The sequence below is a fragment of the Mustela erminea genome, chromosome 8 (genome assembly GCF_009829155.1).
Source record: "Mustela erminea isolate mMusErm1 chromosome 8, mMusErm1.Pri, whole genome shotgun sequence".
Taxonomy (NCBI): domain Eukaryota; kingdom Metazoa; phylum Chordata; class Mammalia; order Carnivora; family Mustelidae; genus Mustela; species Mustela erminea.
The window spans coordinates 33337817-33357782 of NC_045621.1; the positions used below are offsets into that span (position 1 = coordinate 33337817).

The following is a 19966-nucleotide window of genomic DNA, read 5'->3' on the forward strand; positions in this document are numbered from 1 at the left end:
TTCTTAATTCTTAATCTTAACCACATAAAAAAATTAACCTGAAACTGATCATAGACTTAAATGTGAAAGCTAAAACTAAAAAAGCCACTTAGAAGAAAATACAGAAGAAAATCTTTGTGACCTCAGGGTAACCAATAATCTCTTAGCTATGATATCGAAAGAATTAACTACAAAAGGAAAGAAGTGGCAACTGACTTTATCAATATTAAAAACTTCTGCTCTTTAAAAAATGTCATTTAAAGAAAATTAAAAGGCAAATGACAGACTATTCTCAGCACACAGGTCTGACAAAGGATTTGTATCTAAAATTTATAAAAAACCTTTTAAACAACAAGTAAAGATAAGGACACTTCACCAAACAAGACATGTAAGTGGCACAGGAACACAGAAAGGATGCCCAACATCCTTAGAGTCAAGAAAAGGCATATTAAATCCACAATGAGATACAATTACACTTACCAAGTTAAACAGTTAAAAGACTTACTACATTTTTTAGAAGATGTGGGGCAACTGGAACTTCTCTACACTGCTGGCAGGAATGTAAAACAGCACAACATTTGGGACACAGTATGGGTCTCTTAAAGAAGTTTAACACATCTCTCTATTCCTAATAGCCTAAATCTGGAAAGAAGCCAAAGCCCCTCAACAGGTGAATGGGTCTCAGCAATAAAAAGGAACGAACTACTGAAACTATACACACACTAACATGGGCAGATCTCAGAAATGTGATGTGAGAGAAACTGGACAACAGCAACACATACTCTAGGATTCCACTGATCTGAAATTCTAGTAAGGCAGCGCTAACCTATAGTGACACAAAGCAGATCACTGGCAGTCTGAGCACAGGGGGAGGGATCTGACTGCAAAGGAGTATAAAAATTTAGGGAGTAATAGTCCATACCTCGATTGTGATGGCACTTATACAAGTGCATAGATCTATTAAAACTCATCAAATTATGCACTCAGACGGGACATGTTTTATCATGTAAACTTATGGTTCCATAAAGTTAATTTTTAACAAACTAAATGAAATGTGACCTAATATGTGTATGGTGTTCATAAAGTTCATAAACTGTTCATTACAGTTTTATGCTGTTTTCTCAAACAGTATTCAAAGGTTACTTAATACTAACAACAGTAATAATAATACTCAAATAATAACAACTTTACGGGTTACTCAAATAAGCAACACTCCAGTAACAGGTGAGAATCAGAGACAATACAATGCTTAAAATTTATACAACCACACCATACCTCAAACGTGTATTTTTCTCTATTATTAAAGAGCATTAATATGGTCATCTGGAAAGTGGAGACCTGCAATATGTGCTTCCGCGTATTAGAGCCAGTTACTTGTGCCCCTCCAACACCAACTTCGGATCCATCTTCCTGTTTCATTATTTAAGAAACATAAACAAGATAAAATTATCTCCTGATACCTTTAACTGTATGTTTTTCAAAGATAAGCACTATATTATCCAACTCTTTCTTCCCTTAGCAAAACTTATATAACTAATTTCTACATGAAAAGGAAATGTCACTTAAAAAATGGGTATGTGTATGGGTATGTGTACACACACACACACTAAATTTCTGTTAAAAGACTGTCCTTTTTTTCCTCATTATGAACATTTTAATGTATCTGATAAAATGAAGCAACATAACTTATCGTTACAGCTGTAATTATTTTAATAGTACACAATGGGATAATGGATTTAAAAGATAACACTGCCATTTTATAAGCTCCCAAAAGTAGTAGAGGTTTCCTTCAGTGTGGTCTGATCACAGCAAGAGATCAAATAACAGCACAGGATGGAGGGGAAAACCTCTGCCATCCTTAAGCCTGTTCCTGCTCTATGATTTAAGTACAAAATAGAAATTTTAAGTCTTCAGTAATTAACATATGAACTGTTTTTAAAACCCAGTGATCTGTTTAATAAAACTTCAAAAGAAAACATGGTTATCTAGGGAAAAACCCTCTCCTCTAAAACAAAAGCAAGGAGTAATTAAAAGTTGTTTTTTGTATCCTTAACTTTCCCACTTACACTCAAATGTATAGCAGTGTCAAACACTATTCAGTAAATGAATTGCAAAGAATACTTCCCATTTCAATTAAATATAAAAATCAGAATGTGTAGACATTGACAGTAGTAAAAAAATGTGTTACAGTAACATATGAAACCATTAGCACTTTTATTAAAATAAAGAATAAAACTTATTTGCTGCCTAAATAACAACTTGGATATTTTTTCTTAATGTTTTTCTAAGAGCTTTTTATTATTGTTCTATGTGAAGGCAAATGACTTTGATTTGATTTAAACGCAAGCAATGAAAGTAAATTATCGGTCTAAACCTCACAATTTTTTATATAAAAAAGAAATTACATTTTAAAAACAAAGGCAATTCATTAGTGCCTTGCTAATTTTTATAATAATCACTTTACTGGTATGTTGCTTATCTCACAAATCTCGTTAATTTTCCTGGTTTTGATCTATTGGAAGTAAGGATTATAAAAGACTGAGAATTTTGAAAAGGGACAGTTTATTTTCTTATGCAATACTGTCTCAAATTTAATCTTATAAATAAAATGCACAATTGTATTATATATTCCTGAAGGAAGGCTACTGATACAGTCTTCATACTGTCCAATGAAGCTAGCCAAATTGAGAGAACAGAAGTTAACGCCAGTTTCCCCTTTAGAGTATTTCAAACAAGTAGGGAAATTCTTAGGAGAAATACATTATTTATCCAGATCAACAAAAACCAGCAATGAGTTCTATAAACTAACTTTAATTTACTTTATGTAAGTATGTTCAAACTATCAATATTTACCTTTTTAACTGGTCCATAAAATGTAGCATTGAGATCTGCAGAACCCATATGATGCTGGAGTGTGAGCTGTCGACCACTGTGTTTGGCTAAGTAAAACCTTTAGCAAATCAAACCAGGTTTTAGAGAATCATGTAATTTATACATTTGGAATTATAAACTACAGGATAACAACCCTTAGTAAGCATCTTCGTGTAAGAGAAACATTAATCTCTATTAGTATCCTTTGCCCCTTGGCCTGCTGCTCATCTGCTACTATCCATAAGATCACTTTTCTCCATAGTAACCCAGCCATGAATTTGCTCTAAGCCAGGGGCAGACATCAACAATGCAAACTATACTAACCATGGAAAACGGTTCTCTTCAAAGAGTTTATGCAACTCATTTTTACATATTAAAAACCATAAAGAACAATTTCTCCTTTTGAACATGAGGTAAGAAATAGAGTAAATTCATCCTCAATCAAGGACACACTTAGGCCCAAGATTATTTCAACTCTGGACAATTTTTGTACTTACAAAGTTTGATCTATGTTTACCTTCTGAATATCTCAAAAGCATGTCTTGGTGCTGGCGGGATGTTACACTTTGGTGTGGCTGACTGAGTGGGCCAATATCCTGTTGTGAGCACCCGGACTGTGAGATCAACACCACCTAAAGATACCTGTATGAAAGATAAAAAAGATGTCTCCCTCAAATTAACTAGAATTTGTTTTCCATTCCATATAGACACTGCATTAGAGCTATCCAAGTATTCAGCTCCATGTCCAATATCTAACAAATAAATCTTCTTAAAGATGAGATCAGTATTTTCAAAATTTTAACTATCCTGGCAAATACCCTATATTGCTTAAGATGCTGATTTTAAAATAATGACCAAAAGAGAGCTCTTAGCATACAAACGAAGTCTTACTGGTGTCACTGAGAAGAGTGAAGTTTTGACCCTTATGGGTTTTTTTAGATAAAATGTCAATGGGCCCTATCAGTATCATTTTAGAGAGGATTCTGAACATTTCATTTTAAGGATATTAATCTTTCATCTTAAATATTTTTATTTATTTAAATATTTTAAATATTTTTACCATCTTAACAACCCATTTCTAATATCCCATTCCCATTTCAACTACAATGATCAAAACTTCCATGTTTTCATACGTAGTTCTTAATTTAACCACCTCTGCATAGGGTACTGCAGATCTAGTTCTATACACAGTGTGCTCTACAAATACTGGATAATTGATAACCACCTCTACAAAATATATGCTAGTATTACGGTCACAGTTAGATGTTTCCTTCTTTATGTATAAACTTTTAAGAAAACTAGAAAGCACATTGTAGGAATTCCTCAGGGTGAAATATTATCTTTACTATTGATATTCATAGCTTGTTCTAACCATTTTTCTGTATTTACCTAACCTGGGTGATTAGTGATGCAGATTTTTTTTAAAGGGACAGTTAAACTTCATAAATATCAAGAAGTATGCCACACTCAGATTCTTTACAAGTACCTACTAAGTAACTACTCAATTTTAAAGATGTTGGCAGGGTGGGGGTGGGGGGCCGAGCGCCCGGGTGGCTCAGCTGGTTAAGCAGCTGCCTTCAGCTCAGGTCAAGATCCAGGAGTCCCAGGATCAAGCCCCATCTCGGGCTCCCTGCACTGCCTTCACCCCATTCGTGCTGCCACTCTCTCTCTCTGTTAAATAAGTAAATAAATAAAACAGAAGTTGACCTAGTAATCTTAGATGCCATGGAGGAGAGAGGGCCACAGGAGAGACTCTTAGATGATGAGCAGAGAGAGGTTGGCACTGGGAGTTGGTGCATTTTCAAGTGGCAGTAATGGTGTCACAACTTGGTTCAGTCCACCCAAGACAATACAGTTTTTTCTCCTTTCTCCCATGTACCCACATAGCTTGTTCTCTAAACTTCAAATCTTTCCTCAAAATGTCAGTTTTTAGAGGACGCCTTCCCTGACCACTATGCCACTACAATTTTCCTCCATATTTCCTAACCGCAGGTAAGGTGCTATGTGCTTGCTTGTCATCTCTCTCCAGATGAGAATGGAAGTTCCATCATGGAAGGGAATGAAGTCTCTTCCATTCTCTGCTGTATACCCAGTGCCCAAACAATGTTCGGCATGGAAAGCACTTAACGAGTTATTTGTTAAATGGAAAAAAAACCAAAAACAACCTCAAAGAACTATTGCTTTAGTCGTCTCGATTTCCTCTTCCTGTAGCTTTTTAAGCAATATTTTGAAGACATTCAACTTATTTGCAAAGATAGTACATGACAGGGGCACGTATACAGAGACTGAGGTATCAGAAAAGTCTGCTGGGATGTGATATGACTTGCTGATATAAACAAACAAAAATATAATAGCAAGCCTGGTTTCCCTGCCCCTGTTCCAGTTTTTAAAATAAAAATGCAAGAAAAAAATGTACTACTACTTAAAACTTCCTTCAGCATAATAATTAAGATTTATCAAAATAAAATATACCACAAATATTACTTGAATTTTAAGAAACGATGTGTTCTATTACTTCAAAAAGTAAATGGAAGAGCCACTATCTTGATATATTGCAATAGGCCAAAAGTACTTAATAAAGTTAGAGAAAGGTCTGCTTGAGGACTGGTGGTATTTTAAAAGGACTCAAGGATTTCAGAAAGCTCAGTATTTGTTCTGATTATTTTGCCACTTGTCATCAAATGTTCCTAATGCAGATTAAGGCTTAAAAAGACTCACAGTTTAAGATACTTAGCATAAACAATTATAAAAAGCCAGCAACTACAGGCAAATAATGGCCTTACAGTAAGTGGAAACTGCAAGCTGATGAACAGATATGTAACTTTGAGAATCTTGATAAGCACTCTATTTACTGCAGTTAACAAACTATTAAATAAATATTCTACCATAGACTATAAGATATACTTGGGTTATTAAGATAAATGAAAAATTCACAAACTTTATAACAGAAAATAACAAAGGCAAACAGGATCTGATAAAATCATCATGTTAAACAACTAACCCACTCGCCTTTTTTAAAATGAGCAACAGTAACGAAGTGGTCAACAGTGAACATCATAATTTTCTTATAAAAAGACCTTCACCGATCACAGACAAGGTAATAAGACACTTAAATATTGAAGAGTAAGACTGTTAAACCCATCCAGGAACATATCTCTTACAGATGGTTTATTTCAACAATATATTTACTCAGACCAGGTTGTATCCCTATAGCACTTAGTAAGTGTAGGATTAGTGTAAGAAAAAAATCAACAGGAACAATAATGCTATCACATGAAAATATAATTATATTAATGTATCAGATAGCATCAAGTACAAATCTCTAAACTATCTAAAAAAGAAAAAAAGCATCTAGGATAACCACATTATATACTTCATGCCCAAGGTTTCTATTTGTCACAGACTTGTATCTTTCCTGCTCTCAGCCCTTGTCCACAATAAACTTTTATGAGGCAAATTATGTTAACTATTTACAATGGGGAAAGACCAGAATGAGTTAGAATGCCTACACACACACACACACACACACACACACACACACACACACCACCCCCCCCCCCATCTATTTCTATAGAATTAGGTATTTTCGGGCGCCTCGGTGGCTCAGTGGGTTAAGCCGCTGCCTTTGGCTCAGGCCATGATCTCAGGGTCCTGGGATCGAGTCCCGCATCGGGCTCTCTGCTCAGCAGGGAGCCTGCTTTCCTTCCTCTCTCTCTGCCTGCCTCTCTGCCTACTTGTGATCTCTGTCTGTCAAATAAATAAATAAAATCTTAAAAAAACAAAAAAAAAAGAATTAGGTATTTTCACACAGTATGTCTGTGTTGAGACTGGGAGCAGTTTAAGCGATGGTTTCATACCTTATTATCAAAGGAATGGGGGTACCCTGGGAGGCTCAGCTGATTAAGCGTCTGACTCATTTTTAATTCAGGTCATGATCTCAGGGTTGTGATCCAGGCCCCTGTCAGGCTCTGTGCTGGGCATGGAGCCTGCTTAAGATTCTCTCTCTCTCCCCACCTCTGCCCTTCCCCACCAACGCCCCCTGCCCTGCATGCTCTCGCTCGCTCTCAAAAAAAAAAAAGAGAGAGAGAAGAAAGTCAGAGGAATGACCTCCAATTTTTTAAAATGGCTGTTATAAGTCTTAATTATGAAGTTGTATATGGTAACTTGTGAAAGAAAACTTTTAAAGAAAAACCTGTGGAGTTCTTTAAACTTAAGGTGAAGCTGAAAAACAGTTAAAAAAAAAATGAAACAAAATTCTGAACATTAAATTCTCACAAAAACCCTATGGACTCCAAAGCCATTTAAGTTGTAGCTTTACTGCCCTTCTGGGAGTTACAATACAAAACCATATTTATAACACACTAATGTCAGCATTTTTATACCCTTGTTCATCTCACAGGCTCTGAGAACATGAGACCCCTTTATGCTGATCGTCTTACAGATGAGAACACTGAAGTACATAGAGGAAGGTCAGGTAACAATTCTACGATCTCACAATCCTAGGGGGTAAAGTGAGAGGAAGAGTACTAACTAAACGGAGCAAGCTTGCCCAGGCCCTGTCTTCTTTCCACGATCTATAATGGTTATTAACAGTGGGATCATTCTATTAAATTTTCAGCACATTCCCTCAAGTGGAGAGGATAAACTAAGTTCTAGGAGAATAAGAAAAAAATTTTAACATTAACAGTTAAAAAAAGGGAGGGGCTTATATGGGGGAGAATAATTTTTTAAGGTATAAATAGACAATACAAATAGACAATACAAATATTGCCACTAATAGTATTTAAAGAAATGATACCAGCTCAGTTTAACTTGGAGGAAATGCCCATTAGAAAAGACTTCACAAAGATACATACACATAAGTAGAAATTAATGGAGAATCTTACCCCAGTTGCCTGTAGATGCTGCCTGAATTCATCCATAGTTGTGTTTGAGATGCTCATATCCCTAAACATTCCTTCCAGTTTTGACGTGAACTGACATCCGCATTCAGTCTGTGGAAGAAAAACGCAAATATACAAAAATAAACAATGGATTTTTCTATATGCAAATATATAAAGAAGTAAATTCTTCATGTAACTGACAGCCTTTCTAAATCTTTCCAATAGCTGCACTATGCCTATGACTTCAGTGTGTTTAAGAGTAACCCATGGATTTTATTTTAAAATGCAGGTTCACACTCTTTTGGGGATCCCAATACACTCACTAAAGGCATGGAACAACCCTCTGTGTTGAATAGGCAGCTCAGGTGATATTGTGAAATCAAACTAAATGGTGATACTCCCTTTCCTATATCCCTCACACTAATCCTCCTCCCCCAGATCTCTGTGAATGTGTCCTGCCACATCAAGAGGAATTCCAGCAAACTACGAATGTCCTAGAACCTAAACAAACTTAAGTGCAACATGCTCAAAAAACCAAAGCTTTATTAATGTACAGAAATAACCATTTTAAATCAATTAAATATTTTCTAATCACATTGTGGCGTTCAATCATGTGATAAACATTAGTTAGGGGCACAACATTCCAGCTTATACACACCTTACCTTTAACTTAGATATCATATTTTTTTCAGAGTCATCAGAAACACTTTTATTTGTGAGAAGTCTCCTTGCCAAGTGTTGTTTATAATAACGTTCAAATACATCTTTTTCTTGCATAAACCTAAAAAGGACCATTGCCTTATCCAATATTGTTTCTACTTCTTGTTCCGTTAGCTGCAAAATCAATGAAAAGACAATTTAATAACTACAAAACTTTAGTTCTAAAAAAATAGCACTACAGTTCATCTGCTGTTTAAAAACAGGACAGGGGCACCCAGGTGGCTCAGTCGGTTGAGCATCTGATTTCAGCTCAGGTCATGATCTCAGGGTTGTGAGACTGAGTCCTGCATTAGGCTCTGTGCTAGGCTTGGAGCCTGCTTGGGGTTCTCACTCTCCCTTCTTCTCCCCTACCCACCCCCAAAAACAAAAACAAGTAAACCATGTAAATAGTCTGGTTCAGATGTTGTCAGGAGGGACCTAGTTTAAGAACGTGCCTCTTAGAGGAGCACCACTCTTCTACATCCTCATCTAGTGCAGTATGGATCAGGGACTGGAGTTCCCTTCCCTAGAGGACTACCACTGATGGAGCAAATAAGGGGATACTGGCTAGATTAAAGGATCACTAAGAACAAATGCAATGAAAAAAAAATTTTTTTTTTAAAGATTTTATTTATTTGAAACCAAGCAAGTGAGAGAGAAATCATGAGCTGGGTTGGAGGGTGAGGGTCAGAGAGAGAAGCTGATTCTCCACAAAGCAGGAAGCCCTACGTGGGGCTCAATCCCAGGACGCTGGAATTGTGACCTTAGCCGAAGGCAGAGGCTTAACCAACTGAGCCACCCAGGTGCCCCTGAAATGAAATTTTAATCACAAAAAAGAATCTTACAATGCTTTTTTATAGCATTTAGACAGAAACTAAAAAGTAAAAGACAGGTATTTTCCTATCAGCTCTTCTGTGCAAAGAGAAGAGTAATTGGTTATTTAATTAAAACTAAAAAGGCCTCTGTTCTTTTCTTTTAAATAAGGGTAAAGTGATATTGTAGCAGATTTTATTAAGCATACATTTAAAAATATGAAGACTAAATGAATGTTCTTTCCTATTGTGATCTTCTTGTTTGTTTCTTCATTGTTATAATTGTTATGGCTGACTGGAAAACCTATGGCCATTTGCCGTTTCCCCTTCTGTTTCACATACACTAAGATGAAGTTAACAAGACCAATGTATGTGTGATCACAATATGCTTAATTTGATTTTCTTTGCTATAGTAAGCTCCAAGATCCCAGATACATAATAAAGGCTTTCAAACTAGTTTCTGGTAGCAACTCTAATCTACTCCTTCACATTCTTGGTATCCAAGTACTATTGTTTGATACGTAACTCCCAGAACCAGATGACTGCAAGCAACATTCCATGCTATGATAGTTGTCTTCTAGTTCCCTGTTATCTCTACAGTATATCAAACCCTCACAGTCCATAGACTGTTGAACAATTGTGGCTGTGTAGCTGTTTGGTTCTGATGTAAATTATACATTAAGTGAAATGTCAAAATACTTTTAACCATTTCAGATACCTTAAACAATCCTTTTCAAACATCACAGCACAAATTTAAAGCCACAGCAAAGGAAGAGGCTTTATTTCATACCTACAACATGTCCTATTTTCGTATTTCCTAATTTTATATACAATTTTAAATCTACAAATAAAACATAATGTGTTTTCAAATGCTTTAATACTTACCCCTTTGACTCCCTTCTTCAGCTTATCATCAATAAATAATGAGAGGTATTCAGGGGACCTGGAGTTGAGGTTGAGAAAATACTCAAAGTCACCCGCAATAGTTTGTTTAAAGAGCCGGTCATTATTGAACGATTCCTGGAGGAAGCGATCAAACCTACTCTTCAGATCCAATAAGCCCTTCCAAACAGAAACAAAGAAATTCAGGATACATTACATAATAATTTTCTTTTTATAAACAATACACTTACTATCAGGTATATTTATCTAATCTTGCTGGTAATAAATGGGTGCATGCGGTGTTAAACTTATAGGTTCTGTATTATTTTCAAGACTTATCTAAGCCCATATTAAACATGTCAGCAATGAGGGAAATAGTCCATTTTCCATTTATGTATTACTCTATTGAAGATGAACTAAAGAACCTCTGTGCTATTTCCCCACAACAATCTTCTTTGTCTTGATTGAGTAAAGCCTAAAAAAATCAGCTTTAAAAAGCAATTATTTAAATTGAAATATAAAAACTTGAGGCATAATTTATTTATTCATAGTATTGCTTAAAAACACAATATTTTCAAACAGAAAGTATTTAACTGAAAATAGTTACTTTTTTCTCATACCCCAAAGTACAGGAACACTAAAGCATATAAAAAAGTAGTGATTTTCATTCCTGAAACAATTTAAACAAGGTCTTCATCAAACAGGTTAATGAATGAAAAGTAGCAGTTTGGTTCCCTGATATAAAGATACATACTTGGCAAAATCCTAAAATATTTAGGATAATTACATATACTACATTTTTCCACTGGGAAAATTAAGAGTAAAAAATAGAAAATACAGCTTAGGAAAAGTGAACTTCTTATTAGCATGTGTCAAAATTATTTTATCACAGACTTAAGGAAAATCTTCTGTATTCACTTACCTGGATATAGTCAACAGGATTCTTTCCTTCGCCTTCCTCAGAAACAAGGGCTTTACCTTGCTCCCTCAAATAGGAACTCATACACTCACACATTGTTTTCAAGCCATTTGGCACACGACTAAATAACTTGTACATGCAAGCGAGGTCTGCAATCAGAAAGAACATACAAATTAACTACATTAAGAATTAAGAAAAAAATGTGAATCTGTTTATTCTGACTTGTGAATTTAAAGAAGCTTACTTTTCAACTTTTCACTACCACTTGCTGATCATGTAAAAAATTACCAAAAACACCCAGCAAAATAGACAAAAGGAAAAAAATTAGGCTAAAGATTATTATTGCAACTTATGAAATACAGCTTTCAGATAAGATGCTTTGAGGGCATCAATATGTCTGAAAACATTTTACTTCACATGGAAGACGCCCATACAGCATAATAAAAAAGCCACACAAAAAAATGAAAACTGCAGCTTTGAGTTCCTACACAATTCTAATCTAAAGTCCAGTAATAATACACAGTATCTATCAAAAGAATAATTTCAATTATTGTGTAACTAGTAGTCAACATAATAAAAACCAAAAATCTTACAGATATTTTTGGGTATGTCTATCTCAAAGTTCAAACATGACAATAAATAAAATAAAATATACTAGAATTTATTTCATTACACACCATGACAAAGTTTATATGAAACTTTTAGCATATATTCCTATTCCTTAGTATTTCACTCAAAGCAATCCCTAGTATTTACCAGGTGATTTCCTAGGCCAATACCTATATTTTAAAAATACAGGTAATATTTATAAATATAGGTAATATTTATAATATATATAGGTAATATTTATAAATATAAATATTTATAAATATTACCTATAAATATTTATAAATATTTATAAATATCTCACTATATTATTCTTATTTAGAATGAGTAATTCTGGATTCCGTCCATTTTTTCTATTATTTTTTACAATATTAAAATGTGGAGGTAAAATACTGCTTTCCTGTTATGTCTGCTGTTTCTCTGAAATAAGAACTTACCAAGACTGTGTCAAAACCATACAATGATATAAAAAGCTTTATAATAGAGAACTTTTGAAAATGTAATTAGAATAGCAGTTTCTAGAGTGGGGGCTGGGAATTTTTTTCTTGTAAAGTACCAGAGAGTAAATACTTTATAGACTTGTTGGCCATATGGTCCCGGTTGCAACTACTTCAGTTTTGCTACTGTAACAAGAAAGAAGCCACAGATAACACAGAAATGAATGGGCAAGACTATGTTCCCATAAAATTTTACTTAAGGACTCTGATATCTAAAAATTCATTTAATTTTCATATGCAGTGAAGTATTATTCTTCTTTTGATTTTTCTGCCCCCTAACCAAACTGATGGTGGGCCACATTTGACGGACAGGCTATAATTTACCTATCCAGGTCTTCATTTTAACAGTTATTTAGAACTTAAAACTAAAGTTGCATATATTTAAAAAAAAGTTAGATCCAAGCTTTACAAAAAGGGCTTCTAAAATTTGTTTCAGTGACTTTCAAAGATCAAACTGTATTAAAAGTTAAGTGTTCAGCAATGTATGTCCTAAAGTAAACTACATACAGCAAATCTTACAGTTTCACATTTGGCATAAATTATAACCCCCCAAAAGTAATTTTTTGACTATTTTATTTACTATGAGAGAGAGAAAGAGTGCAAGCAGGAGCAGAGTCGGGGCAGAGGGAGAGCATCTCAAGCAGACTCCACAGTGAGAACGTGAACCCAACGTGGACTCGATCCCAGGACCCTGAGATCATGAATTAGCCGAAATCAAGAGTCAGGTGCTTAACTGACTAAGCCACCCAGGCATCCCAAGAAGGATCTTTTAAAAGGTGGGGCACCTGGGTGGCTCAGTGGGTTAAAGCCTCTGCCTTCGGCTCAGGTCATGATCCCAGGGTCCTGGGTTGAGTCCGACATTAGGCTCTCCGCTCGGTGAGGAACCTGCTTCCTCCTCTCTGCCTGCCTCTCTGTGTACTTGTGATCTCTGTCAAATACATAAATAAAATCTTCAAAAAAAAAAAAAAGGCAACATTCTCTGGTTTAATCAAATAAATTTACATACAACTTTCAGGAAGAAATAAGTAGAAATATAAGCATTTCAAAACACAAAGCAAGGACTACACTAGAGGAAGCACAGAAAACAACCTCCTTTCCCATCATCTTACTTTTTCTCTCCTCTTACATCCCTCCTTCCCCTTTAAATTGTTCACTTAAAAATTGTTTTTCATTCCCTGTCAAGCTCTTAACTTCAACAGGCAATATGTGTTTCTTTTATAAGTAGTAGCAAAATGCCGCTAACATATCACCTAAGAAGCAGGAAAATAACACGATTACCATGTTTGTTTATTTTTTAATAGCAAATCAGTAATTTCCAAAGTCAAAGTTTTGAAGTAAAAATTCAGAAATTAAAAACAAGGACAACAGTGACTATTACTTTTACTTATAATTTCTCATAGGGAAATCATAAAATACTGTTTTTAGGAAAAAAAGGGTAAAAACCCAATAAAAATAAATGCTACAGTTATCTCAAAACTGTGTACCTTTACTTTTATAAAGCAATTCTTCTTTCTCTGAAGTCTGTAACCTCAAAGTTCCCAAAACCAATCTACTTAATCTATCTGAAATGTCACATGAAAGACATTATTTTTCCATTTCCAGCCCCCTTATCACAACTCACTCCCAAAGGAAAGCCTACAGAAATTTTATGATTGGAATGTCACATTTAGAAGAATCACAAAAAAAAAAATCACATAGAGACTATGGAGCAATGCTGAACCCTACTCTCTTGTACATTAAAAAAAAAAAACAACCAAAAAACAGGAATATTAGACCTCTGGGCTAAGAAAAACAAAAAAGTGAGAAGACTAAAAAGAAAGATAGAAAAAAAGAGCCATTCAATTAACAAGAAACACCAAAAATCTTCATTAATAAAGTGTAAAGCTTTACACTTAAACCTCATCAAAATAACAAGTTAATAAATTAATGACACACATAACTTTAAGACTGACATTTAAATCTATTTTAATTATAATAAAATTTTAAAAAATTACTAAGAACCTGGCAGAATTATAAAGATTTAACTGTATTTCAATTGCTGACACTTACCTTCTGTCTTTCCATTTTTCAACATATGTACTAGCCCAGAATTTTCCATTTCTACTATGGTTTTCATGTGCTTGGAAATGAGCTCCCTCTCAACCACCTTTACTATTGGCTCTTCAGTTGATTTGTCAAGGCAGTGCATCACCCGTTCTATTTCTTCATTAATTCTAGCTTCTACTTTCTTTATATATACTGAAGCACTGTTTTCTGCTAAAAATTTCTGGCTTTCCATCTGCAAATAAAAAGCACGTTTTTTGCTTTTTTTTTTTTTAAACAGAGAAGCAAAATGTGTTTCTTCTTTTAACTGGGTTTCTATAATTATTTATCACAAGCCAAGCTAAATATCATAAGCACTATTAACATTTTATAGTTTATCATACATATCCACATAGTCTGAATTATATCCTTGAAAGCACTTATCACACAAGAGACATCAATACATTATCCTTAAGCAGTGTTTTTACAAACTTTGCCAATGTACTTCAAATAGCAGAAAAAGCAAGCACATGCCATTAAGGGTCAAAAGTATAGAATGAAGTAAATGACCCCAAATCAGAGTGGAAGTGTCTTTTTTGACTTGTTTTATGTATAATTAGAAAGACTCATCATGTTTATCATAGTTCTGCTGACATAGTGCTAGTTATGTTAAGTCCAACTGCCGCCCCACTCCCAATCTCAAAGGAGTTATGTGTGCACACACACACTGAAGTTTGAGAAACAGAGTTTTTAAGTAACTCTTAATCTTGTCTGCTAACACCAGCCTTACAGAAGTTCCACTGAACTGTAAATGTTAATCCGAATTATCTTAACCTATATGATAGCAGGACTAATCAGGAATTAGTATATAATTAGCAAGAATATATCTAAGATTTACAAAACAGAAGACCTCTTGATATAAACTATGTATAAAATTTAATAATACTTCCCACTTTCTTACAAAAAGTAGTTTTAATCCTTGAAAATAATAAAGTTTCTAAGGACATTAACACACCAAATAAAACTCTTGGTGAGACCATGTCTCCATTCACTGTTAAAAATAGTATGTATTATGTATATATGCACATTCATACACATATCAGTGCAGCACATTTTGGAATCTTGACAATTAATCTTCTACTGGTACATCTACAAAGTAATGAAGGAAATTAAAACAAATGTAAAGGTCAAAAATGTTGTCAAATACATCTACCATTAGTTGCTACATTACTAGAAAATATAGCCTGTCTCCTATAAAATTAACAGTTCATAAAGGAAGGTCCAGGCTCACCAGTGCACGCCACAAAGGTCTTCCTGATGTGCAACAAATGAATTAAAAAAAAAAAAAAAAGGGCAAGTCCATTCTTTGTTTATGTGTAAATGACACCAAAACCTGAGTTCCATCTTTATATACATCCAATGGCTCTTATGAATGACCTATACTGAACTATTAAGAACTATTCTAACTTTGTATTCATTCCTTAAAAAGCCTACTACTGGGAGTAAAAACTTTCAGTGTTCAGCTAAGTCTGTTTTAACACTATAAAGCTTATCCTACTGTAACTGAGGTTTTCAGGAGGATGCCTTGTTATCATTATCTTACTTACACTTACATTTTGTTAATTTCATTACAAATTAGTATTAGTTTAACTTCACTTTTAGCAATTTAGCTAGTTCTGGGTTGTTATACTGCAAAATTCCTAATTTCCTCATCAATAGTCTTTAAAATATATATATATGCACTATGAGATCATGCACATTTCTGTACTTATTTTACAAATAACTTAATACTACCAAAAGCCTGAACAGTGAGACTTTATTAGTGATACACTGCCTGTGAATTTATGGTAAATAATTTATAACATGTAAAGATAATAAAATATTATAGTTATTTCTAAGTTTGTATGTTGTAACACATAATTTAAAAAATTGTGTATGTAACTCCAAACTCTTCCAATTTTTTTTCAATGGGTTTCTTCCCTGGAATGTGAGCATGGGGAGTAGGTGTCTGAAGGTATTTTCTGTACCTACCCTCCTTCTCAAACGGCCTTAGGAGAAAAGGGTCAAATGTTCAAATCAGTAGCTACATTCGGTTACTTTGAGACTATCTTAAAAAAGCACTTATTTATATCTACACTGATTACCTGAAAAAATTCTGCAGACATTTCCAAAAAAGGAGCCTCAAAATCTTCTTCATAGACGGATCGTCCTTCAAGACCTAAAATCATTAGCATCTGGCAAGCATTTCTTATTGCGCCTCTGTCAAAAGAAGTTAAACCACCTGATAATCAAGTTATATTAAAGATTCAAGTAAAAAAAAAAAGGCAAGAGAAGTAGCTAGAAAGACCTTAAGAACATTTTTTTATATCAAAGTGACCCAGCTCCCATAAAGAACTCATTTATAACATAAGGATTTAGAGTAATTTTTAATCCAAAAGCGTATCTTGACTATAGAGCCATTTATCTCAAGTTGTCCTCATACTGTTAGAACTTTAAAATCTGAAAGAAAATGCACTTAAAATGTCTAAGTATTTCTGTGCAGTTAAAAAAAAAAAAAAAAAGACTATCAGAAAGCAGTAACGAGAGAGGGGAGGCTATACTGCTTGACACGGGTAAAATATGCAGCTACTCTGAGGCATTATAAATTTTTTTTCCTAATCCAACGGCTTTGAGGCAACCCTGCCCAAGCACCAAAGCTGAAATAAAAAGAATTTTACAAGTCTTCCTCTATTGCTCTGAGTGCAGACACACAGAGAAAGCAGTCTTCCATGCTTCAAGCCGTTCTAGCTGCAGTGTCACAAAAATGATACTGTAGCCATGCAAGAAGGGGAGACAACGTGACCTAACACAAGGGGCATGGGAGAGTTGAGTACATTATGTTCAAAACTTTTCTTCAAATGTGTTAAGAACGAAGGCTAGCCTAAAGCCTTTTAAAGAGAAAGACAAAGGGAACAAAAAATGTTATCTCACACAGTAAAAAAGAACAAAATGCCAGCATAAAAAAATACATGAAAAACCAAAAGGGAGGACTAATGGCTGATTTGTTTTTTTAAAAGTATATTAAATAAAAGTTCAGGATGGTCTCTTCTAATAATAGGTTATGTGCTTTTAAGATATTAACCACTAAAAAAACGAAACATAAAAATATAAAAAGATGATTATACCGATCTACAACTTCTCCTTTCCGCTCTCTTGCAATCATGTCCAATAGCGTTTGTCGTAGGTGATCCCTAATACACCCATAACGTACAACTTGATCGCGAAAAATAATTAATCCCAAATTGTAGACATTCTCCACATTATTTTGTTGTACATATACACGGTCCTGCAGTGAAAACAAAATCATAGAAACATGAGCACAATTCCTGCAAACATAAAAATAATCATTGTGAGCTACAATACAGGAAATAAAATTCCAGAAGCAGCCCATTTTTCAGGTGAGAAACACTTCAAACTATTTCAAGCACCATGGAATTTTTTAGCACCTCCCAAATGAAGTAAAAGTCAATCTTTACAGTTTGTAACTGTACAATTTACAAACAATTGGCTATAGGTGGTCACCCATTAAACCTGAAGAAAAAAAGTGCCAGGGAACCACCACATCCAGGGAAAGGCAGGTGAGCAGAAAACAGAGGAGAAATGTAGACAGCAAGGTAGAAACATTTTCCTTTCTCTCCAGAGCCATACCATGCATGAACATGGTTCATACTTCCTTAAATACCGTACTTAAAGATCATATTCTATGAAGTAAAATTAAGAGCTGAATAAATAAAGATCCATGTAACTTAAGCTGATTGCTTACTGGTAAATATTAAAAGGCTTTAATGCTTGTAATACAGCGGCACTGAGAACTACATAATTAGAACACCTCTAGTTATTGTCATTTCAAACAGATTCCTTGTAGTCCTCTTATTTTCAAGTTCTTGCCAACTTGATTACAGGTATGTCGTCAACTTTATACAGCACATAAATTCCAGAATTATTCGCTATGCAAGTCCTATTTTCTGCATTATTTGAAAATCCATATTTATACCAAAATACACTGGAATAAAACTACTAAGTTTTTAATTCACAAAAGGATTAGCAACAGAATTTCCTTCTGTTCTTAACCAGGATCTCTCTGGGCCTCAGTCTCAAAACTTCCAAAAATTATGAAACTGTTGTGTGTCTGCTGGTACATAATACTAGCTTTCACCAGATTCTTAAAGGCATTTATGATCCCAAACCAGTTAAGAACCACTGCAAACTGTGATTCTGAAAGTTTCCTAAGGAACACTGTCCTTACATGCAACACCAAGCAAAGCCACCAGGTGAACATAAACAGAAGCTCAACGGTATCAGTGATGCAACCGAAATGGCACGGACCAACAAGGGCTAACTACATTCTCCCCTAGCACCATTCTCTTCATGTGACATCACTCCCACAACCTCCTCCATTCAGCTCCTCCAGGGCACACCCCTCCTGGCTACAAGGAAAGCCACTCTTTGATTAGGATCTTTGCTGCTCACATTTCTACATTCTGTATCATCTTGGCAGAAGCTCACATTTTTAAAATCATGCAACTTCAATAGGTTCAGAATTTTCACAGATGACTCTCTGATAAAATTCTGTTTTTTAAATATGCTTTCATTTTTTTCCCTTTGCATAAAACTAACATGGTGGCCACATGTGGAGCCTGGGTCCTCTTCACAGAGACTCTGGTGTGGATCTTTACAAGAACTGCTGAGTTCCTGATAGGGAGACTTGGTGAACACAGTCTTTCCAAAGGTCAGGGGTGAGACAGCTGTAGGTCTTAGAAATGATATCAGAACTTGGCGAAGGTGCCCAGGATGGCAGAGTAGCCCCTGGCTGAGGGGGAGCAATAGTCAATACCAAAGGCATCATCAGAAGCTTCTTGAGCATGGGCTGAGACGATGCCAGTACCTCTAAGGGCAGGGAGGAGGCGTATACTAGCACAGAACCACAGCAGCCAATCACCTTGCATGGGACAGTGTGGCGCTTGTCGATCTTGTTCCCCAATGGGGATACTGGAAAGCTTAGACCAGGATGATGGGACCCTGGATATCAGTGACTATTTCCTTGTAGCACTTAACCCAGACCAACGTATTCAGTCTAATGTCCGATGGCAACAAATGCCTTGAACCTGGTCTGCTGGCCGGCACTGGTCTGCTTTTACAGAGTTACTAAATTGAGAACCTCAGCCCTGAGGGATGACCCTAGGAAAAACTCAATAATCTCATACTCCTTGATGGGCAGAAAGAAGAGAGATTTCCTCTAGGGATCTCATCCCCGTGTCATTGACCAGGCAAGCCCAGCTTGGTGATGGGGATCCACTTCTTGTCTGACCTTGCCCCTGAAAGCTCCACAGCCTTGGACCCAGCCCTAGCCCTGAGCAGAGGCTGCCAAATCCTGTGAGGAAGCTGTTACCGTCTCCCATTCCAGAACCCATCCCTGGACACTCCAGCAGCACTGGGGTCATCCCCCATTTGGTGTTCTCTCTCCAATAAATTCTTAAGCTTTACATGTCCACCTCAAAATCTTAAATTCTGTGTCTCCCCAACTACTGGGGGGGGGGGGGAACAGACAGAGAATACAGAGGAGAGACAGAAAACCTTTTTTTTTTTAAATTTTGTTTATTTGATAGAGAGAAATATCACGAGCAGACAGAGGGTGGGGGGGAAGCAGACTCTCTGCTGAGCAGAGAGCCCAATGTGGGGCTCGATCCCAGGACCCTGAGATCATGACCCGAGCCAAAGGCAGAGGCTTAACCCACTGAGCCACGCAGGCGCCCCAAG

At 35.5% G+C, this 19966-nt stretch overlaps 1 protein-coding gene and 1 pseudogene across 3 annotated transcripts in view; both read right to left on the minus strand.

Moving 5' to 3' along the window:
* Positions 1 to 19966, minus strand: part of CUL3 (cullin 3) — a 94804-nt gene that overhangs the window by 15126 nt on the left and 59712 nt on the right. For all 3 annotated transcript variants that reach the window (XM_032354978.1, XM_032354979.1, XM_032354980.1), the window contains 10 exons: positions 17335 to 17495; positions 16315 to 16429; positions 14198 to 14426; positions 11049 to 11194; positions 10130 to 10306; positions 8397 to 8567; positions 7737 to 7844; positions 3368 to 3492; positions 2833 to 2929; positions 1255 to 1389 (listed from right to left, as the gene is read on the minus strand). In XM_032354978.1, coding sequence (XP_032210869.1) covers positions 1255 to 1389; positions 2833 to 2929; positions 3368 to 3492; positions 7737 to 7844; positions 8397 to 8567; positions 10130 to 10306; positions 11049 to 11194; positions 14198 to 14426; positions 16315 to 16429; positions 17335 to 17495 — 1464 coding nt within the window. The remainder of the gene's footprint in view (positions 1 to 1254; positions 1390 to 2832; positions 2930 to 3367; positions 3493 to 7736; positions 7845 to 8396; positions 8568 to 10129; positions 10307 to 11048; positions 11195 to 14197; positions 14427 to 16314; positions 16430 to 17334; positions 17496 to 19966) is intronic.
* Positions 17502 to 19794, minus strand: LOC116597372 (annotated as a pseudogene).